The sequence below is a fragment of the Podarcis raffonei genome, chromosome 7 (genome assembly GCF_027172205.1).
Source record: "Podarcis raffonei isolate rPodRaf1 chromosome 7, rPodRaf1.pri, whole genome shotgun sequence".
In the NCBI taxonomy this organism is placed as follows: domain Eukaryota; kingdom Metazoa; phylum Chordata; class Lepidosauria; order Squamata; family Lacertidae; genus Podarcis; species Podarcis raffonei.
The window spans coordinates 87,847,410-87,869,414 of record NC_070608.1 but is presented as its reverse complement, the minus strand read 5'-3'; the positions used below and the strand labels follow the sequence as shown (position 1 = coordinate 87,869,414).

At 40.7% G+C, this 22,005-nt stretch overlaps 1 protein-coding gene across 10 annotated transcripts in view; it reads left to right on the top strand.

The window, feature by feature from the left end:
• The window catches only part of ANKHD1 (ankyrin repeat and KH domain containing 1), an 88,756-nt gene that overhangs the window by 48,228 nt on the left and 18,523 nt on the right, over window positions 1–22,005 (top strand). For all 10 annotated transcript variants that reach the window (XM_053397462.1, XM_053397467.1, XM_053397465.1 and 7 more), the window contains 10 exons: window positions 8,261–8,400; window positions 8,519–8,630; window positions 9,006–9,151; window positions 10,917–11,059; window positions 11,496–11,709; window positions 13,381–13,556; window positions 14,695–14,857; window positions 17,676–17,771; window positions 19,572–19,688; window positions 20,167–20,341. In XM_053397462.1, coding sequence (XP_053253437.1) covers window positions 8,261–8,400; window positions 8,519–8,630; window positions 9,006–9,151; window positions 10,917–11,059; window positions 11,496–11,709; window positions 13,381–13,556; window positions 14,695–14,857; window positions 17,676–17,771; window positions 19,572–19,688; window positions 20,167–20,341 — 1,482 coding nt within the window. The remainder of the gene's footprint in view (window positions 1–8,260; window positions 8,401–8,518; window positions 8,631–9,005; window positions 9,152–10,916; window positions 11,060–11,495; window positions 11,710–13,380; window positions 13,557–14,694; window positions 14,858–17,675; window positions 17,772–19,571; window positions 19,689–20,166; window positions 20,342–22,005) is intronic.

Sequence of the window (22,005 nt, the reverse complement as noted above, 5' to 3'; positions counted from 1 at the left end):
TCACCAACCAGGAACTAGGAGAGTTAGAATTCAGCATTGGGGGAAATCAGAAATTTGAGTAGGCAAAAATCCACTTGAAATTGAATTGGTGTGAAGATGTTTGGAAAATGTGTAGTGAACTTACTAAATTTAATAAGGGAGCTCAGTTAAACTAATTTGCCAAAGTTGTGTACTGTTTGTGATTTATGTCTTTTTGAAAGATTATGAAGCTCATTAGGTTTATTGAATATGTAGGTTTCTGAAACCTACAGCAGACTTTGCAGTTCTCTGTTCCTCATTTGCTCAAGTAAAATGAATGGGAAGGTTGCATATATCATGGAAGGAGGAACAGCTGTAATTTTAGGGATTTTCTCTAGTGCCCAGATTAAAAAACCCCCCTGAGAAGAACTATACTAGTGCTCATTGCAGTGTCTGAATCAGCTTAATGGGCAGATTCATATGTTAGAAGAATATTCAGATACTTATAAGTATTGCATTGTTAATGTCATACCTGATAGTAATCAATATGCAGTCTTTGATGTGGCTGACCAGATTTTGAGTCAACTTGAGTCAAGATTGGTTAATGGTTAAACTTCATTATTTTTTTAATGGAATTGCTATTTCAAAGGAAATATATGTATGAACATTACTGGCTTCTAAACTGCTAATGAGCATGTCTAGCATTTCAGTAATAGACGAAAGATGGCAAAGAAAGTAGGCTTGCTGATGACTTGAACTGGGAGGGACTGAAAAATTTTTTATTTTTAAAAATCTGTCATATGCTCTTGAGGATGGGAGAGGATTGTCTACAGCACCTTGTGAGAATTGGGCAAGTGGGGGTGGGAATGTTGCAGAGGAAATGAGATGTAAGAGTATCTGGTGATATAAAAGCAATGCTGGAGTGTTCATGCATGCAATTTGAATGTAATGTTCATGTTGTGAATTGCCCTGAGACCTGCAGGTATAGAGCAGTATACAAATTTAATTTAATAATAATAACAACAGGTACTCAATATTTGGTACAAAAAGGAGATGAAACACTGTCTTCAGTGTAGATGTCTTCTTGTCATATATAAGCAACTATTCTCTTTTATGGAGGAGAAGATGGTGAAATATTTTCCACAGCTACTGTGGGAAGTAGTAGGAAAATACCAAAGCCCTATAACTTTGAATTTTGTGTTAAGCACCCCTGCTCTCAAATACTCATTTATACTTTATTTCATTGATTCATTGGATTTATGCTAAAATTTCACATTGAGCTTTCAATTCAGGTTACTATGATTCTGGGGAAAGCTGTTGAATTTCTTAACCATTGTTGGTAAAGGCCACAACATTTGGAGTGCATATCTGAATGTTTATTTTTTGTTGAATTTCCCCATTTAGGACAGTACTAAATATAAATCTAGGTTTGTTTCATTTGTTTTTTAAAAATGGGAAAACTTCACCAGAATCCCCCAGTGGAAGGAGAATTACGGTAACTTTTGCCATCATAGTTGTAAAAGAAATAAAGGTAGTAGGTGGCTTACATGAGGTAAAATGCTCAGCTATTTAATCACTTTAGGACTACTACCGTCTTCCCTAAAATATATGTACGTTCCCTTGTATGCAACCAGATCTTAGTTTGTGTACACTTGGATTTCAAAATCTAAAGTGTGAAAGTCTAAGAGCCAAACATGTATGTTCCCTGTGTTCTGAAAACTTCTTGCAACAAAAACCTTGCATAACATTCCCCTCATAGTTTTTTTTTGGGGGGGGGAGGAACCTGTAGTAAGTCAAAGGTGTAAATTTCAAATTTCCCAAGTAAACAAAGTATCCATGTTTAAGAATAGCAAGATCCTATTATTTAATTCGATCAACCCTAAATAGTGGTATGACATACCAAGAAATGAATTTCAAAATTTCTCCCTGGGCAGGAAGAAAATAGTTTTATTAGTACACATGTAAATGATTTAATTGCAACAAGTGTTCATACACCAGACTTCACATACTTTTTAAAAAAAATCCTGTATGTAGGCAATTTTTCTCTCTGTACATTAAGTACCCATTGGCAAGAAGTTGTCTTTATTTTTATATGGGCCATCACAGCATCTTGTGTTTGTTGAGCTGGCTAGTAGTTGCTTTTATTCATAAACACAGTTAAGAGATGCACCTGTCTCTTTTTTCAGAAGTGCTTTTCATTTATAGAACATAACTACTGGCTACCGATGACAGCTCTTCTTCTAGCAGGACACATTGCTTTTGTCTGGGAAAGAGGAATGTTGTAATCTTTCCAGATCATAAATTATACAATTATGAAAGTGAAAGCAGCAACATAATTTGATTAAACATAATGTCTGGATTAAATTTTTGCCCAGTTAAATTTCCCTTACCCTTTTGTATGTATGGCACCGTAACACGTTTCTCTGTTGCTCTTCTTGGCTCTCAGGTTCTGCTTATTCAGTGAGAAGTGTCAGAGAACCATAGCATCTCTCCTTTTGTTTTGTTAAATTGGCTCATGGCTTGCTCACTCTCTTCCCAACATCATGCTTCAGCTAGCCCAGCCAAAGGAAGATGTAGAACTGCTGGTGCTTCTTCTTACCTCTTTAAAAAGACCATTGGTCTCTGAAGGAGGGTCCTGTACTTGCTGTGTCTGGTGGTTGATAGATCTTTATTGGCAGTGAACTGTGCAGGCAGCGGTGTGTGTGTGTGTGTGTGTGTGTGTGTGTGTGTGTGTGAGAGAGAGAGAGAGAGAGAGAGAGAGAGAGAGAGCGCGTGGATGTTGTGATCAATGAAAGCTGCTGTGCTTATTACTGGGAAAGAGCAGGTGCATCTAGCTGATCATTGTTGGAAGAGATGCCAGAGGATTGTGGGTGTGGGTGCACACATACATTTATTACTCCTCCATTGTGTGCCATACCACCCCTCTCTTGTGCCGTGCTGCGTTAGTTTCCTTCTCTGAGGTAGAAGGAGTAGGAAATCAGTATATCAGTGTCTCTTGTATTCCTGTGTCTGTCCTGCTTGCTGCATGCTCTTCTGAGAGATTGGAGAAGGGTGATCAGTTGAATTCTCTTTAATCGAGTTGTAGCTGTCAGATGAGTCCTTGAAATTAAGCAGTGCAAAACAGTAAGTTTTAATTTCGAGTCTAACTGTATTCTTGGATAGGCAATGGTTAATTCAGTGATCTGTGGAATGTGATGCAGTCAGCTCCATGGTCTCTTAAATGCCCCCATTGTTCCTTGTTCTCCTTTGTGACTCTTTCACCAAACATTTACATGATACCACCTCTTTCCTTACAAATCCCTTCTCGGGCAATTTTTCTACAAGGTCTTTGGCCCCATCTCCTTGTTCTCATCCCTATTTGAGACACAGACTATTTAATTGTTCCATGTTACCTTTGGGGTTCTCTGCCATACTTTCCATCTGCTCCTTTATCTTGTGTAAATTGTAAATTCATTAGAGGCGGTAACCGTACCACTAGTTTGTTACCTGTAAACTGCCACTGGCTGTGATGGGACTATACTGTCTTTTCTACCTAGTGCCTTCTTGTAATGTAAGCTGATACTACCATATTTACTCGAATCTAACACTCACCTTTTTTGGCCAAATTACAGTGTGAAAATTAAGGTGCACATTAGATTTGATGGCACATTTACATTTGGCAGCAAATACTTTGCTTGGTTTCAAGGTTCTGAAAATTGAGGTGCGCATTATATTTGATGGCACATTAAGGTAAAGGTAAAGGTACCCCTGCCCGTACGGGCCAGTCTTGACAGACTCTAGGGTTGTGCGCTCATCTCACTCTATAGGCCGGGAGCCAGCGCTGTCCGGAGACACTTCCGGGTCACGTGGCCAGCATGACAAGCTGCATCTGGCGAACCAGCGCAGCACACGGAACGCCGTTTACCTTCCCGCTGGTAAGCGGTCCCTATTTATCTACTTGCACCCAGGGGTGCTTTCGAACTGCTAGGTTGGCAGGCGCTGGGACCGAGCGACGGGAGCACACCCCGCTGCGGGGATTCGAACCGCCAACCTTTCGATCGGCAAGTCCTAGGCGCTGAGGCTTTAACCCACAGCGCCACCCGCTGAAACCCGCACATTAGACTCGAGTAAATATGGTATGTCACTTCAGTTGGTCCATAAATATTTGGATATTGTCTCTGTTGACATTGACCATGGGTGCAATACATACTTACATTTCAAAAGTTAAAGCACCCATTTTAAGTTGTCCACCAGAAATGAAAACATAGAAGGATCATAGAACTGTAGACTTGGAAAGTACCCTGAGGATCATCTAGTCCAACTGCAATCTAGTCCAATCTTATATTCCAATCATTTACGCTTCAGCATTTTTCTGGGCAGATTTGAGTGAACTTAACTTCTGTAGGTATATAATGGCTAACAATGATTTGTGAAAGCACAGCTCAGGGTCACTTTTAGTGTTTTATGTCTTTAAAAAATTAACTCTTTTTTAATGTATGTGGTATGATGTCTTCTGTGACTGAGTGTGAACTGATTTGGGAACTTGGAAGTTGAAAGCATCAATTTCAGGGATGTCACATAAATTTCAGAAACAAGTTCTAAGATTCCCTGGTGTATTTAAATTATGAAGTTATATTCAAGTTCAGAGATGAGATGTCACTCATATGTCTATACAGCCCCCTCCCCCTGATTTTTACAGGGATTGCGTTCCTGGCCCTCAGCACGTCCGCGGAGTGCACAAAAGCCAACCCTCTTGCGCTCCATTCTGGCCTATTTCAAAAGCAGTCAGTTGCGCATCGGTTGAACACATGCAAAATGATCGCCACCTGTACAGTGTTGTCAGCCAATATTGACAACTTTGAACAATTAGCTGGTGAAAGTTTTATATAGTAAATTGGAAAACTCTCAGAAGCTCTTGTTTCACACTGTGCTCCTTTTTTGTACTACTTTGTCCCGCTGCTGGAATTTGTGTAGTACATGGATGAGGAACCTGTGGCCCTCCAGAGGTGATCAGAATCCACTTCCCAGCAGCTTCATCAAATATGACCAGTGGTCAGGGATGGAGAGAGTTGGAAGTTCAGCAACCTCTGGAAGGAGACAGGTCGTCCATCCCTGGTGTAGAAAGTTGTTGCAAGTTAGGTGGGAAATAGTAGCAAGCTTTGTGCACAATTCTTTACTGAAGTTCTATAGTGTAAGCTACTGCTTTTAACACTACTGATCAGCCTAAGTTCAGTTGACCTCAAGGTTTAATGTGAAACCAAAACAAGTGTCCTCCCTACTTGAATGGCACTTAAAGAAACAATTGTCATGGTATACATTGTGTGCAGTCAGGTTTACTCTCAATCCTCAATCCATTTGAATACCCTTTTGTGTATTTACATTTCATTCAATGTAAAGAAGACTGCATTGTCAGTTGTTTTTAAAAATAACTGGTATGGAAATATTGAAATTTATTGCTTGCATTTGTTCTTTTCATGTGTTCAATTCATTTGGAATGGGTTGGATCAAGACTTGACCTCATGCAAATGGAAAGGCTTATTTTTATTTGCAGAAAGGGCCAAGAACCAGCAGAGGATTCATCTAGATCAGGGTTTCGCAAACTGGGGTTTTCAGCTGTGGTTGGACTACAACTCCCATCGTCCCTAGCTAGCAGGACCAGTGGTCACGGTTGGACTAGATGGCTCTTACAGGTCCCTTCCAATATTACAATTCTATTATCTCAACTACATTGCTTGACAGTAGCTTGCTCTTGCAACAATTCACTTCTCCCAGTATGCAGCGTTTGAAATTCGCCTGGCACATTTTGCACTTGGCTATCAGCCACTTGCGCCAAGTGAAGATGCCTAGGCGCCAAGATGGTACCTGATCTCTCCAACCATCTGGAGGTGCATGCCTGGGGATTCTTGGATCCTGACTGTGCAGATAAAATATAGCAGATAGAATTATACAGGTTGTGTTGCTAATGTATGAAAACAGCCAGGATCCAAGAATCCCCAGGCATGCACCTCCAGATGGTTGGAGACGTCAGGTACCATCAGAATGAATTTCAGGAGCCAAAAAATTGTTTTGAAAAATAGGACTTTCAAGCCATCTGGTCCAAAAATGGCAACTAGGCATTCCATTTTGGTGACTGTAACCCTTGTTAAAGGAGCCATTTGACTCCTAGCTTATATTGATTTTCTAACACTGCCAGTATGCAAGAAACTGGAAATAGTATTAACTGTGGACTAAGGCAGAGGTTTTAAAACTGTGGTCTGTGAGTTCCATTTGGGTGGCTTGTGGAAAGGCTGCAGTACAGTCAAATATATCTGTACTCAGCTACACACTTAATTTTTTTGACATGATGATAAAGGACTAAGATGCCCAGCAAGGGGTCCATGATTTGCACGGCAGCACAGAAGCACATGACATGCATCTTTTGCCGCACATGAGTCAGCTGGCTTGATGGAAATGTCAGTTGCCAACATGGTCCCAGAAATCTCCATGTAGTTGCAGTTGGATTTGTTTCAGCAGCAAAATGCACCTGGCACCCAGGGAATTTCAAACACCACTTCTTCCCCATTTCCCCATTTTCCTCCAGCATGGTGTTCTGTGTGTGAATAGTGTGGATCTAACCCAGTGTGTAATGACCATTCAGCAGATGGGAATTTTAATCTTAAATGTAATGTTTTCATAGCAGTAGTTTTTTATAAGCAGTTGACATAACAATTTTAGTACTATTTGATGGTTAAGTATTGTTTCATACATCTTACTTCCTGTAAAACAAAATAATCTGGCCTAGTTAGCTTTAAGCCACAAAATGTGAATTGTGAAAGTGTCACCTGCTTATATGTAAAAGGTTTAACAGTCTAGAAAATGTCTCATGATGGGATTCTGCAGCACTTTGATACATCACAAATCTCAACAGCAGTCATCTCTTAGTTACTTTAGAATGCCTTTGAATATGTAGATGGGGTGATCCAGTCAATATTGTATACATTGAAAAAGCTTTTTATAAAAGTCCTTCACCAAAATTTGTTGAATAAGCTTAGCAGTTACAGGATAAGATTAACTAGTTACAGGGCAGGAAGATAAGATAAGATAAACTTTATTTGCATTAGCCAACGGCCATAGCAACATAAAACAAGCAATATATACAAATAACAGGGCAGGAAGCAGAGAACTAGGAATAACTGTTCTCACAAAGGAGAAAGTGAGGAATGGCCATAGCCAAATAATTTATATTAGGATTGGTGCTTTTAAAATTGTTCATAAATGACCTGGAGTTGAGGTGACCAAATTTTCTAATGACACCAAATTTTTCAGTGTAGTAAAAATGAAAAGGGATTGTGAAGAGCTCTAAAAGGAGCTCTCCAAAGTGCGTGAATAGGTATTACAGTGACAAATTCTGCAAAATTGTGCAAGTTGGAGTGAAAAATCATAACTCCTAATGGAGTCTGAGCATTTAATAGCTGATTTTGGTGGATAGTTCAATGAAAATGTTAACCTAATATGTGGCAGCTGGAATCCTTTAGGGAAATGCCTTAAACTAAAACATCTGATAGTGTAATGTCTTTATATAAATCTATGGTACAATCACACTTTGAATACTATGTGCAGTTCTGGACATGATCAAGGAGCCGGAGCAGCTCCTGCAAGTAAAGGTTACAATACTTGAGGCTTAATTTAGAATAAAGGCAAATATAGGGAGGGGTGTAATAGTGTCAAAATGTGCATGTTTTAGAGAAAATGTGTAGAGGTTTTTTTCTAGAATAGTAGGACCTTGAGTTACCCAATGCAGGTTTGCAATTAATTTTCACTGAGCTTGCTTACTTAGAATCAAAATTCACTGAAACTGGGTATCTGTGAGTCAGTTCTTTACATGTTGTGTTTTTTTATTGTGCGGCTTCAGGAGTGTAGCTGGAAAGTCAGATAGAACCATAGCATATTGATGCTGAAGTCTGTAATACCAGCATAGTCCATCAAGTTTGAAGGAGGCTACACATGTAAAATATGATGCCCGTCTTGATTTTGGGGGATGAGGAGAGATCTTTTCCTGTGCCTGCTTCCAAATATTTTAAAGGGGTATGCTTCAGATCTTACATGTGTGCCCTTCACACTCTTTAGGGTGTGAGTGTGTATACATACATATACACCCCCCCCCACACCAGAGTACAAAATTCAAAGTGAAAATCTATCTTAAGTGTTTCTGGGGTTGGGGTAAAATTTTGCATTTCCCTGTTAGTTCATTATTCAATAACAAGTTTAGTAATTAATAAGACATGATTTCTCTGGGAAAGGAGCTCTTTATGCAAGTGATGTTAAATGTTATCCTTTTTTCCAGCTGTTAATAGCAGAGTGCCTACTGGCTCCAATTCTTCACATGCTACAGAATCGCCTACACCTGAACCTTGTTCACAAACGCTCAGTGTCACTTCTCAATCTGTGCTCCCCACGTATCCTTCAGTTGACATTGATGCCCACGTGAGTAATGTAGATAAGTTACAAAGCTGTTTTCGTTATAATAGCTGTTTCTGTTATAAAACAGAGTAGTAATAAGGTGTGTATGTAGTAAACCTAACATATCCTTTCTACTGTTAAGACGGAGAGTAACCACGATACTGCGCTGACTCTTGCATGTGCTGGTGGTCACGAAGAGCTCGTCTCTGTATTGATAGCACGTGGTGCCAGTATAGAACACAGAGACAAGAAGGGTAAGCTACTGAAGTACTGCTGTTTGTTGGTATTTTTTTCAGGGCTTGATGCATGGATATTGGACATTCCATTACTTTTCATAACTTTCTAGCTCATAGAAGAAAAACTGCTGTGAAACAGTTTTGGGGGAATTTAATGTTTGTTATATGGAACTTTGAGCATTAACTGAGAATGGAGGATATGTTTTTAGCAGAGGCTTCTTGTTAGCTTTTTGCCCCCCACCACAAGTGCTTTATCACAAACTCAAACACTGACTGTTCAGTGATTTCCATTGCCAGTATTTATTGTGAATTATTGGTTTTAATACACAACTTTTCTTTCTACCTCTTTGCCTCTCATTTGAAAATGGCTTCTAATATAATAATCTCTATTAGGATTTACACCGCTAATTTTAGCTGCAACTGCTGGACATGTTGGTGTTGTAGAGATCCTTCTAGACAAGGGTGGAGATATAGAAGCACAATCTGAACGTACTAAGGACACTCCACTTTCATTAGCATGCTCTGGTGGACGCCAAGAGGTAACTGTTATAATCTACCATATTCTTTAGTCTTAAATTAGGAGAAGAGAGCATGAATGTAGCAGCCTGATATGTCCCCTTGCTCCCTGAAAGATTTTTTTTTGGTATATTTTAGTTTATAAGTATACATATTGTATTGAACATGTTTAATTTTTTAATTTGTGGATTGCCAGTAGTAGAAATTTGTTTCCTACAAACATTCTTTAAAATGGCTCTTGGTAGATTTGATTTTGTCAGTCAGGCAAACAAGATTCTTCAAAATCTTCTCTGGTTTGAAAAAGGCATCCAAGTTGGACTGTCCATACTCCCCATACTGCTCAGGATGGGCAGGTATCATGCAACCTGTAACCTGTAACTGTAAAAGGTAAAGGACTCCTGGGTCGAATTTGTCTGTGGAGTATGGTGCTCATCTTCATTTTCAAGCAGCTGGTGTTTGTCCACAGGCAGCTTTTCTGGGTCATGTGCCCAGCATGACTAAACCACTTCTGGCGCACGGAACACCTTGACAAGTTCCAGAGTGCATGGAAATGCCGTTTACCTGCCGCCGTGGTACCTCTTTATCTAATTATGCTGGTATGCTTTCGAACTGCTAGGTTGGCAGGAGCATGAGCTCACCCTGGTGCACAGATTTGAACTGTCGACCTTATGATTGGCAAGCCCAAGAGGCTCGGTGGTTTAGACCACAGCACCACCCACATCCCACCTGTAACTGTATACCAGATCTGAGTCCAAAAGAGATTTTACTCTTCAGCCTGCTTTGCCCAGGAACAGAGCTGAATCTTCCATGTCCTTTCTCTCACTTCTGCAACACCTTTTGTGACTTCAGTAGCTTCTACACCTTCACCAGTTTTACCTTTTTCAGTTCTTGTTACTAGTACCTTTTTGTTGCCTTCTCCAAGATCCATTTAAAAAGGAAAAAGGAAACTATGGCACTCTGTAAGAAGGAAAATTTCCTCCATTCAATCAGACAAAAAAGGGCATGTTGGGATCTGCAGGTGGGAAAGAATCATTACTTTGCTGCTTTCAAGCCTCACAATGCAATCTAGAGACTTTGACAAATGTTACATTTCCATTGATCACACACTTGCCACGATTTTGAAATTCTTGAAGTCCTAGAAGCCTGTTGCAGGAATGAAAGAGAGGGAAGCTAGAATAGAGAGCTCTGTTCCTGGTCAAGGCAGGAAAGTGGAGAAGAATCTGGAGCCACACAATTTCAGGTCACATGAGTACTCTGTGTCCTGGGCAGTACAACAAGACAGCCCATTCTGGATGCCTCCACATCAAACCAGAAAGAGCCTTCATGGTAAGCGACCAGTGCTCTGTTCTGTGGATTTCTTGTATATAGAGCAGGGTTTCCCAAACTTTGGTCTCCAGCTGTTGACTACAACTCCCATCATCCCTAGCTAGCAAACCAGTCGTCAGAGATGGTGGGAATTGTAGTCCCAAAACATCTGGAGTCCCAACTTTGGGAAACCTTGATATAGACTATTGTAGGATTCTCAGTACCATTAAAAACGTACAAACTAGTGAAACTAATTTTGAGGAGTGCTCTGCTGCCATAATCTCTCTATACGCTAATGACAATTAGCAACTGGTTCTTTGTATAGCCATTGAGGAAAAGAAAGGATTAAAAGAGAACCTTGGTTCCCTGACTTGCCATTTTGTATTCTAGCTATTTATAGATTTAACAGTTTGGCTGTTTGTGAATTCCACCCAGTGCCAGAGTGTTGTTATCCTCTGATCCTGCTAATATTGTACCTTTCAGGTTGTTGACTTACTGCTGGCACGAGGAGCAAATAAAGAACACAGGAATGTGTCTGATTATACACCTCTTAGTCTTGCCGCATCTGGGGGATATGTTAATATTATTAAGATCCTGCTTAATGCTGGAGCGGAAATTAATTCAAGGTAACAGGCTGTGTTTATTGGGCTCTGTGGCATGCTGCATTTGCCACTTCTGGTTCTAGCTTGGGAGAAGGAATAAAGGGGATGTCTAAGTCAACTGATCTATTTTGATCCTATTCAGTTGTATTAAACTATCATAATACGGGCTCCTCGTAACAAATGTGCAATTTTTTGATGTCTATTTTTTATATATTAAAAGCTCACATACTTTGTTAGTAGATTTCCCCCCTCAAATTCCTGCTAGTGTTTTTAGCATGTAAAATGGTGGTATCAACTGAGACCAGTCTGCTTTAGTCTGCTCTAGTCTGCTTTGTCAGTTAGGTTTGTCTTCCATTTTTCTGTAAACCTGTGTCTATTCTTCCAGGGGGAAACTTGTTTTCTGTACATTTGTCCAGGTTCTTTTGTTCTGGTGGTTGTATTAATTATCTCTTCCCTCTAGGACTGGGAGTAAGCTAGGCATTTCTCCTCTGATGTTGGCGGCTATGAATGGCCATGTTCCTGCAGTGAAGCTGTTGCTTGATATGGGCTCTGATATAAATGCTCAGATTGAGACCAATCGGAATACAGCGCTCACTTTGGCCTGTTTCCAGGGCAGAGCAGAGGTGGTCAGCCTGCTTTTGGACAGAAAAGCCAATGTTGAACATAGGGCAAAGGTGAGCCTGCAGATAGCTTTCTTCTCAAATAGACTTGTGGTAAAAATGGTTTTGGCAATAGACTTAGTTTAAAGCTTCCGGTTTCAGTAATTTGAATTACAAATTATTTCAGTAATTTGAAATCAGGCCCAACTTATCTTGTCCATCACTGAGTATTGGAAGGCTTTATTGCTTTTACTTTAGTAAATGTACCATTATTCATTATAACACATCATGGCTGACATTGCCTCAAAAGCTACACCTGATGGTAAGATACCTTACTGGCTATCATACTGGTTTTCACATAGTGGGTTGCAACAATCCAAGCTAAGGTGGATTGCAGCCTAAAGTGCACCACACCACTTGTTTTGATATTAAATTAGAGTGAAGACAAAATTGAAGCAGATATGAAACTTACGTACTTTTGTGTGGAATAGGGAATTTTGGCAGCTGTTTTTTTCTTGCCGTTGCATAATAGATTGTAACTGTAAAGTAGAGAGGCACTCACTGTTGCAATAGCCTCTTTTTTTGCTGGTGGTCACAGAGAGAAAAGGAAAAAGATGAACAGTGAAAAAATTGAGTGGCTCCTATATTGGAGGTGGGTGTTAAAGATGAATTCTGGATCTGAAAATGATTAAGACTACCGGTTTACAGTAGGAGAGAGGAACCTCTGGCCTATAGACCAGAAGCAAACTGGGGCCTCCTCATCTGACCCACCAGCCTCTTCTTCCAGTGTCTGCCTACTCCATGTCCCAGTTTCTCCGGCCAAGCAACAAGAGGGTGGTGTTGGAAGAGATTACGAGCTGTCCAAAGAGTAAAAGATTGTTATTTTTCCATGGGCAGTTTGCTGCAGTGTGTGTAGGATATATTGGGTGGTTGTGGCTTTATTCTTCAACACAAAGGAATGCAGCTCTTGAATCGAAAAAAGTTCCTCTCCTCATTGATCGTTCCTCACTTCCTGTCAGTTGATCTTTCCTCACTTCCTGTCAATAAGGGGAGAGAAAAGAGGAAAGGGATGGGGAACCTTCTGCAATTCGAGGGCCACATTCCCATTTGGACAACCTGACAGAAGGTGCATGCCAGTAGTGGCGAAGACCACTTCTCTTCCCTTATTGACTAAAAGTGCAGAAACTTTGAGGTAAATTGAAGACTAAAGAAATACATTAGCTTTGACTCAGTTTAGTTCCTGAACTATAGCCCTGTGGGAGCCTCTGCAGGAGGAGCCGTGCAGGTGTATTGGAGAGAAGCAGGAAACAAAAGCCCAAACACTAGCCAAAGAAAATGCAAACTGCAAAGTCTTGAATATTGTGGTGAGCAGATTAATATTAACATTCTGAATATCATGCTAGTAAATAAGTGATGAGGTACTTTCGTTTAAATTTTTAAAGTGTGCAGTGTTCAAGGCAGCAAAGTTCTGTACTAAAGCAAAGCATTGTATTTTGATGTGACATCCATTAAAGTGAACATTTATGCTGTACAGATGCTTCTACTGACCTGAACATAATAATCCCAAGACCTTACAGCTTTTTTTTACTTGTGAATCCATTGTGTGTGACTCTAGCTACCCTGAGTCATGTTGATAGGTCTTGCATGCATTGGGGTCCTTACATAGTGAAAGAGGTTGGCAACTGTTTCTAGATTATGTTTAGAACTGCTTTATATAGACTCTATTTCAAACATTCTTTCAAACAGACTGGGCTCACCCCTCTGATGGAAGCTGCTTCTGGAGGTTATGCTGAAGTTGGAAGAGTTCTTCTTGATAAAGGAGCAGATGTCAATGCTCCTCCTGTGCCTTCCTCAAGAGATACTGCTTTAACAATTGCAGCAGATAAAGGCCACTACAAGTTTTGTGAGCTTCTGATTAATCGGTATGTCTTTTTTTTTTTTACATGAATAATTATAACGACTAGAGTATCCACATACAAAAGTAGGTACCAGCAGACTCAGAAGAACCTGGTGGTTTTGCAGCACTATATAAAAAAGCCACAGGGAGGAGCAAAAACTGAAATAGTTCCTTAGAAATTCAATGGCATAGAACGTTGAGACTGGCAGCATTCACACATCATAGTAAACCATAGTTAATGGTTTACCATGTGACTGCAGAAGGCCCCTGCTTCACTCCTTCCCTCTAACTAATGGAACTTAGCATTGTAATATACTGAAGCTCTGCTCCTAACAAACCACAAAGTTAAGCCAGGCTTACCAGTCATGATTTGTTTGAATGAAACAAACTACCTGGTGTTGGACATAATGCTAAACCTGGTTTGTTGCTCCTGCTAGCTAGAGGGGCTGTGTGAAAATGTTGCAATCATCATGTTTGGAGTAAACCATTGACTATGGCTTACTAAAGGGGTGAGGAAGCTGTGACCCTCCAGGTGTTAAATTCTGCAACTCCCATCATCTCTGGCCATTGGTCATTCTGACTGTGGTTGATGGGAGTTTAGTCCAACGACATTTGAATGTGTGCAGGTTCCCATTTCTGCGTCTACTGTAATCTACAAACTGGGCTATTTGAGTGAAGGGGAAATTGCCAACTGGGTGGGAGGGGGAACAGAGTTGAGCAACTGGGAAGGATTGTAGGAAGGATTGTATGCACCCATGATAACACTGCAGCACTTAGTTGTGAGACCCCACTTGTAAGATAGTAAAGTCAGTTCATTCCCATGCATAAGAGGGAAGTATCAGCATGCTTGGCAAGGTTTGCAGAAATAAAAAATAAAAACTTACAGAGAAAAAAGCCACTTTGCATGTTCCAGTTGACATAGTGCTAACATGTTAGGAAAAGGATGGGATGATTTGAAACTCAGACCTTAAAATTTTGTTGCAGGCCCCCTTTTTGGAATTCTAAATTTCAGTTTAGTCTTTATAGTACATACCTCAAGATCATGGATGACATTCTGAAGTTCTTAACAGCTTCCATATAACCAGTGTTTGTGAACTGAAATGTAGTTTCAATTTCTGCCTGGATTTTTTTGCCAGCTTGAATTTAATTCTAATTCCTTTCAGGGGGGCACATATTGACGTCCGCAACAAGAAAGGGAACACACCGCTCTGGCTTGCAGCTAATGGTGGCCACCTTGATGTAGTTCAGCTGCTTGTGCAGGCAGGAGCTGATGTGGATGGTGCAGATAACAGAAAAATTACTCCCCTTATGTCTGCATTTCGTAAAGTAAGTTCATTGATGTTTCACAAAATTTAAATCTGAAAAAGTCAGCTTCATGGTTTTCCGTATCTTTTATCTTGGGATGAATGAAATTTCCTCTCTTTCTGTTTTCCTGTTGCTGTTTGCCTTATGATGACCTTCCCCGACCTAGTGCCCACTGTGTGTTTCTGACAGCTGCCCCCAGCCATTATGACTGATGGAGGGCAGTGGTTCAGAACATTTGGAGGGCACCATGTTGAGAAAGCATGCATTAGGAATTGATGTGAACTGTAAAGTTTGTACTTTACATTTGAAGAAGCAATTTCGTCTGCCTAAAACAATGTTTATGTCCACTGATTCCCAGGATATAATTGCTACCTAGTTGTACTTACTCACTTCCTCCATGGTAATTGTGGAACTGACTCAAATGGTCAAGATCATGACACACACAGCAGGACATACCCTCAACATGTTTTGGTCTTCAGGTGGGGAATGGTCATGGTCAGACCACTTCCTGGTGAAGTTTGTTATTGTAACTGCTATTTATTCCTGCAAGAGTGGAGGACCAGTTCAGATTGTCCGCTCTGAGGCTGATGGACTCTAATGGCTCTGGAGGATTTCCCAGTGGAAAAAGTAGGTGATTTTGTTGAGGTTCTTGTTTTGCTGTGGAGCAGTGGAACAAGAAGGGCTGCTGACATGATCATTCCCAAACCTGCTCTTCAGTGCTGTGGAGATCACATCGCTTGCTCATATTCCCAAGAGCTGCAGTTGATGAGATGGAAAGTGATGAAATCTTGCTTTCAAACTGGCTAAACACTCGTTAGGAGACATAATCCTATTGTACTGCATCCATTGCTCCCTCAAGGAGTCAGCTAGCATGTCCAGAGACTTGTTACCCTGGATTCGAGAGCAGATCCATAAAATCATATCTGCAAGTAGTTTGCAATACCCTTTAAAGACAAAGTCTTCATCTTGACTTGGATGCCACTATCCAATCACGATGTCCAGGGCTACACCTGGATCATTTTCAGTTGATGTTGCCTGATGATGTAGCCAGGATACTTACAGCAATGCCTTTGACCACATGCACTCTAGACTGTGGCTGGTCAAAGCTAGCTAGAATTTGGGTCCAGGATGTTATGGATGCATCACTGCATGATGGGGTGGTCCCAGCTGCTCTTAAAGAGGGGGGTAGTGCAATTGCTCCTTTAAAAACCTATCCTGGACCCACTACTGGTCAGCCATCAGTGTCCCTTTTGCAGGGAAGGTGGTGGAGCAACTTCCAAGTGTTCCTGGATGTCACTGATTATCTAAATCCACTTCAGTCTGGTTTTAGGCCTGATTAGGGGACTGAATCAGCCCTGGCGGATGACCTTTATTGAGAGGGACAGGCAGATTGTGATCCCGTTACTCTTAGTTTCCCAGAGGCCTTTCATACCGTTGATCCTGGTATCCTCCTAGATCAGCTGTGTGGCCTGGTTATCTGAGATACTGGGCTGGATTCAGCTAATGGTCCTGCTACTGGAAGTCTATGCAAGGACTTACACTAGGGCAAAGGGGCTGTCCTGCTCTCCGCCCCCCCCCAAATGACTCAGGTGGAACTCAGGAGAACCCCCACCAAAAAAAAACCCCACCCAAAAACCAGGTAGGAGGAGAAGAGAGATTGTTCTGTTGAGGAAGGAGAAATGCTTGCACTGACAGAACATTTGTAACAGTGCAACATGAAGTTCCTTCTTTACAAAGGTTCCATTTCTAGCTGTGTGGTAAAGTCCTGAGAGTAACATTGGGGCACTTGCTCTTCAATCTTCTGGCAGTTGTGCTGTGGGGCTCCACGGGGGCACCATTTTGTCTTCAACTATTTAACATCTGAATATGGAAGATGCCATTAGGAGTTTTGGAGTATGGTGCTAGCACTACACTGATACACTGCTTTTTTCCTCTATAACATCTGAATCGGGAGAGGCTGTTGAAGCCCTGGACCATTGCTTTTAATGCAGTGGTGGTCTGGATGAGGGCAAATAAACAGCATTTGAATTCTGGAAAGACAGAGGCATTATAGGTAGGTAGTTTCAGTGTCCAGAGGATAGGACAGTTGCCTATTTTAGACAGGGTTGCACTTCTTCTAAAGGAGGAAGTACGTAGCTTGGGGATTACTCCCGGGTAAATCTTTATCATTCCAGACCCAAGTGACCTCTGTGGCTGGCATGCCTTTTACCAACTTTGTTGGGTATGTCTGCTACCACTATATCTGGATCAGAATAATTTTGGCCACTGTAGTACATGCATTGTTAATCTTGACATTTGATTGCTTCAATGTGTTCCATGTGGAGCTGCCCTTGGTCTGGAAGCTCCAATTGGATGGGGGTAGATGACTGGCAGCATGTGACCTCTGATAGATAGATAGATATCATATATTATATTATATCATATCATATCATATATGCGCACTGGCTGCCTGTATGCTCCCTGGCCAAGTTCAAGGTTAAACAAAGCCCTGAACAGCTTGGGTCCAGGATACCTTGAGGAATCCTGATCCTTGAGCCTGATCACTGAAATCACCTAGAGGAGTGCTGTTGGTTGTTCTCCATGTTCAGAAGCCCAGCTGGCCTCAATCAGAAGTCTGGTATTGAGTGTTGCTGGTTCTGTGCTGGAAACACTTGCTTTTGATTTTCTGTTGAAGACCTTGTTATGCTGACAGGCCTATGCAGTTGTTTAAAGTTTTAATGATTGTTTTGTACTGTTTTTAATGGTGTTTTATGTTTTAGTGTATACATATTGGTGTGTACCATTCTGATAGGAGATGATAAATGAATAAAACCTTGGTGCTGCTCTTTTTTTTTTCCAGGGTCACGTAAGAGTAGTGCAGTTTTTGGTAAAAGAAGTTAACCAGTTTCCTTCAGACATTGAATGCATGAGGTACATAGCAACAATAACTGACAAGGTGAGTGCCAGAAAGGCTCCCAATGTGTTCTTAAATGATGTGGTGCACCACCTGCAACTTAACAATGATAGAAATCAACAGTGGCGGTTTTCCCCCAGCAGTAGCTCCCATATTTATTTTTAATAATGCATAGATAAATTCAACAGATATTGATGCTACTGAGCACTAAGCCAAATCTAATAAATATTGATAGTGTTCTTGAAAACCAAATATATACAGAAGTTGAACATAGCCTACCTTGGTTATTTTAGAGGAAAGGTGGACTATAAAAAATGGAAACAATTATGTCTTAGTTCTGTGATACGTTTATGAAACGGAGTGTTAAACCACTTGGACCTATTAACTTGCAAGCAAAGTTGCTATCTGACAATGAGCAGCTAGGCGTCCCCACCCCAAATTCTTGAGTGAGGACATTTTCTCCGTTGTAGGTGTGGTGTGTTGGTGGGGAGGGGACGGTCTCTGTTCACCACTTCAAACAAACAAACAAACAAAAAACAGATTGCAAGACTTTTATAGTTGAAGATCACAGCTCTCAAATAATTTAGGGGAAAGGTCTGAAAGAAAAAAAGTTCACAAAATGAAGTCAGACTAAAGGGAGGATTTTCAGCACTTGTTACATCACTCTCACAAGATCCAGTAGGTGCCCTCTCACAAGATCCTGTATAGTGGAACCACATTATACTATACAAGTATATTAGCAATGCATGTTTCATATGTAGGTAGAACAACATTGTTCATGTACCAAATATTGAAAGTGCTTATTTTAAAAAACTTTATTCAAATAGAGATTATATCCAAAAAGCACATCCTTGATGGAAGTTGCATGGACTGTGCACAACAAATTGGAAATAAATGTATGTAGGTTGGACAGGAATGAGGTTCAGAGAGAGGGGGTGAGGCTGTTGAAAACTGGTATATTTTCACAGGCCTGCATTGGAAATGTACAAGGGAGGCATGTACATCTATTATCCAACACGCCTGCCATCCACCAGTACCCAATAGCTGAATTTCAACAAGCACTGGATTTTTTTACAAAAATATCGTGTTCAGTTTTACTGCATATGTCTTAACTACCATTATATATAGATACACAGCTGCTATTGTGAAGGGCTGTACTTCACAATATGTTAGACTTTGTGAATTGGCATGGCTGAATGCTTCTGCCACTGGAAAAAAGACCTTCCAAAATGTTAGCAAGAAGGCTAGGAGTGAATGCTTCTCTAAGATGCTAGATTTCCCCTAGTAGGAATATGTATGGGGAAACATTCGGTAGGAGGGAATAAATCTTGTCTGAAGTAGTAAAGACTTTTCTGGTCTGTACCATATCCAACATCTGCAAATCTGGATTTGCCTAAGGAAATTGATCACCTTTACTTCCATTAGTAGTTATGGTTTTGCACCTATTATCAAGGCAGCATAAGAAATGCTTTCTAGATTTGGAATGCCATGCTATAGTTGTATTCTAAAAGTAGGCAGGTGGACAACTGGCCAGCACAAGGCCTGTCAGTTGAAACAATAAACTCTTATAGTATTAAACTTGCAGCTTCAGTATAAATTCTTCTCTTTTTGCATTGAAAGATCAGTTAGCACACGTATGGCAAACAAATTGATAATTGCTTTAAAAGCTGTATTTTCAGAAAACGGTAGATCAGCCTAACAGTAATCAAAAATCACTAGTTTTAATTCATTACCTACAGACATATTCTCTGGTACTGCATTTGTATATGCCAGTGAAGTAGTTCTTGGTTCTAGCAACTTGCTGAACCTATCTTTCCTTTTCACAAACTTTCTACTGTATAGGATTTGCTGAAGAAATGTCACCAGTGTGTTGAAACAATTGTGAAGGCAAAGGACCAGCAAGCAGCTGAAGCAAATAAGAATGCAAGCATCCTGCTAAAAGAGCTAGATTTGGAAAAGGTAAGATGATACAGTACATCACCTTGCTTAAATACTGTTACATAAATCAAGTGAAATCCTCTCTCAGAGGATTCATGCACCTGCGTGGGATAAATGCAGCAGAGGATTAATCTGAGTCTGCTTTGGATTTTAATTTTCTGGAGTAAGCCACCATCACTCCTTCACTCAGGCTAGCAAGACTTCTAAATCAAATGGGTATAGATCTAACAGTTGAAAATCCTAACCATCCCCATGAGCCACATTCTTAATATTCAGTTGGAAGCTGCCCAGAGTGGCTTGGGAAACCCAGCCTATTATTATTATTTTATTTTATTTGCATGGGGGGAATCATTCATTATGGAGGTTCCTTGAGCCAAAAAGAAGACACTGGAGAATTTAGAATTCTTTATATAATGCATTTGCTGTAGTTATCAATGTAGATATGTTTATATTCTATATTGGTGTGTAATCAGGTATATTGTAAATTATTTTTCCACAGTCCAGAGAAGAGAGTAGAAAGCAGGCTCTTGCAGCAAAAAGAGAGAAGAGGAAGGAGAAGAGGAAGAAGAAGAAAGAAGAGCAAAAACGAAAACAGGAAGAAGATGAGGAGCACAAACCTAAGGAAACACTAGAGCTGCAAGAAGATGAAGATGAAGATGAGAATGATGATGATGGTGAGGAATTCATCACTCCTTCAACTTAGTTTTCTAAACTTGTATTTTTGGGATTTAAAACTCTTCTAAAGCACAGAGTGAAAGTAATTTTTACATGTGTTTTGGTAATAATTGGTCACTTCATTTGAGTAAGGAAATCCAAATCATGTGTGAGGGACTCTGTTAGCAGTGTACATCGTACACAAACACATTGCTTATATTCCTTTCTTATTTATAAAACTAGTAGAGTTGTATTTATAGAAGAAAAGGCTTAGTCCAGAAAATACATTTTGAAAAGGGTGGGTTTTAAAACCCTTTTAAAAATGCATAGCTTCTGTGCTTCTGTGTATAGGAGTGTAATAGGCTGGGAGCTGCCACAGAAAAGGCCCTGTTTCTCATGCCTGGCAACCTAATTGACATCATAGGAAGGTACACAAACAGGGGGCCTCTGAGACTTATCTCAATGCCCAGGCAAGTTTGTATGATTGCTTCATACAATTATCCAGATAATTCTGTCTCAAACCATATAGGGCTTTCAAGGTTAAGACAAGCACTCTGAATTGCATCCAGAAACACACCTATAACCAGTGCATTTGGTACAGAATTGGTGTCATGTCCTCCAGTTCCCTTGCCCCTACCAGCATCCTAGCAGTGGAAACCTGCACCAGTTGGAGTTTCCAGACCATCTTCTAAGGCAGCCACACAAAGAATCCATTATGGTAATGTCTTGGATGTAATTTGTGCATGGATTACTGAGGCAAGGTCTGGTCTCTCTAGATAGGGCCATAGCTGCTGTATCAGCCTAAACTGGTAAAAGGTATTCCTAGCCTAATCCCAGGATGCAAGTCAGAGTGCTTCCCCATTCAGGACTGTTAAATCATTCCATTCATGGAGAGTACCTCCATCTTGTCTGGATTAAGCCTCAGCATGTTCACCCTCATGTATGCCAGAATTGTTTTCAGACACCTGTTCAGATGTTCCACATCATCAGGAAGATGCAGGCAGTGCTATTTTTCTAGAAAAAGAGGTGCCCTAACTCACCATGAAACCTTCCATTGTTTTCTTATAATTGCACTGAGTTCCGGCTGAGGGAAAAAAAACCTGGTTGTAGGTTAGACCTAGGTGTTGTCTGTATATTGGTGACACCAAAGTCCAACTCTCCATATTAAACAGCGTGTGGTCAGAATAATACCTTGAAGCACCCCACAGATCAAGGGTGAGAACTTGACGGCCCCCAGCACCACCTTGGACTGATCCTTTAGGACGCTCTGGAACCAACATACCTCCCATGTGTTGGGAGTGCCTCCCATGCCCAACCTAACAAGACAGCCCCAAAGGATAATCTTTATCCTTCCTCTTCTGCCACAACCCCGTCAAACTGTAGATTTAAACTCTGCTTTGGGAAACGATCTGTGTGTCTTACATAATGGATACTGTGGGCACTGTGTCTATTACCCATGGCCATCCAACAATCACCTGCTCTCTCAAGTATCCCTTCCTGTTTCTTCTTCACACCTGGCCCGGGTTTGCCCCCCTATAATTCTGATGGCTGGAACTAACTTCAGCACCACTTATTCCTGTGATACTGAGTAAAGTAAGTCCTGGTTACAGCCCCTTCGGAATGGCTCATCTCATCTCTACCCTAACCATGTGGGAAGAAGTTCTGCAGCAACTCCGGGGTAATG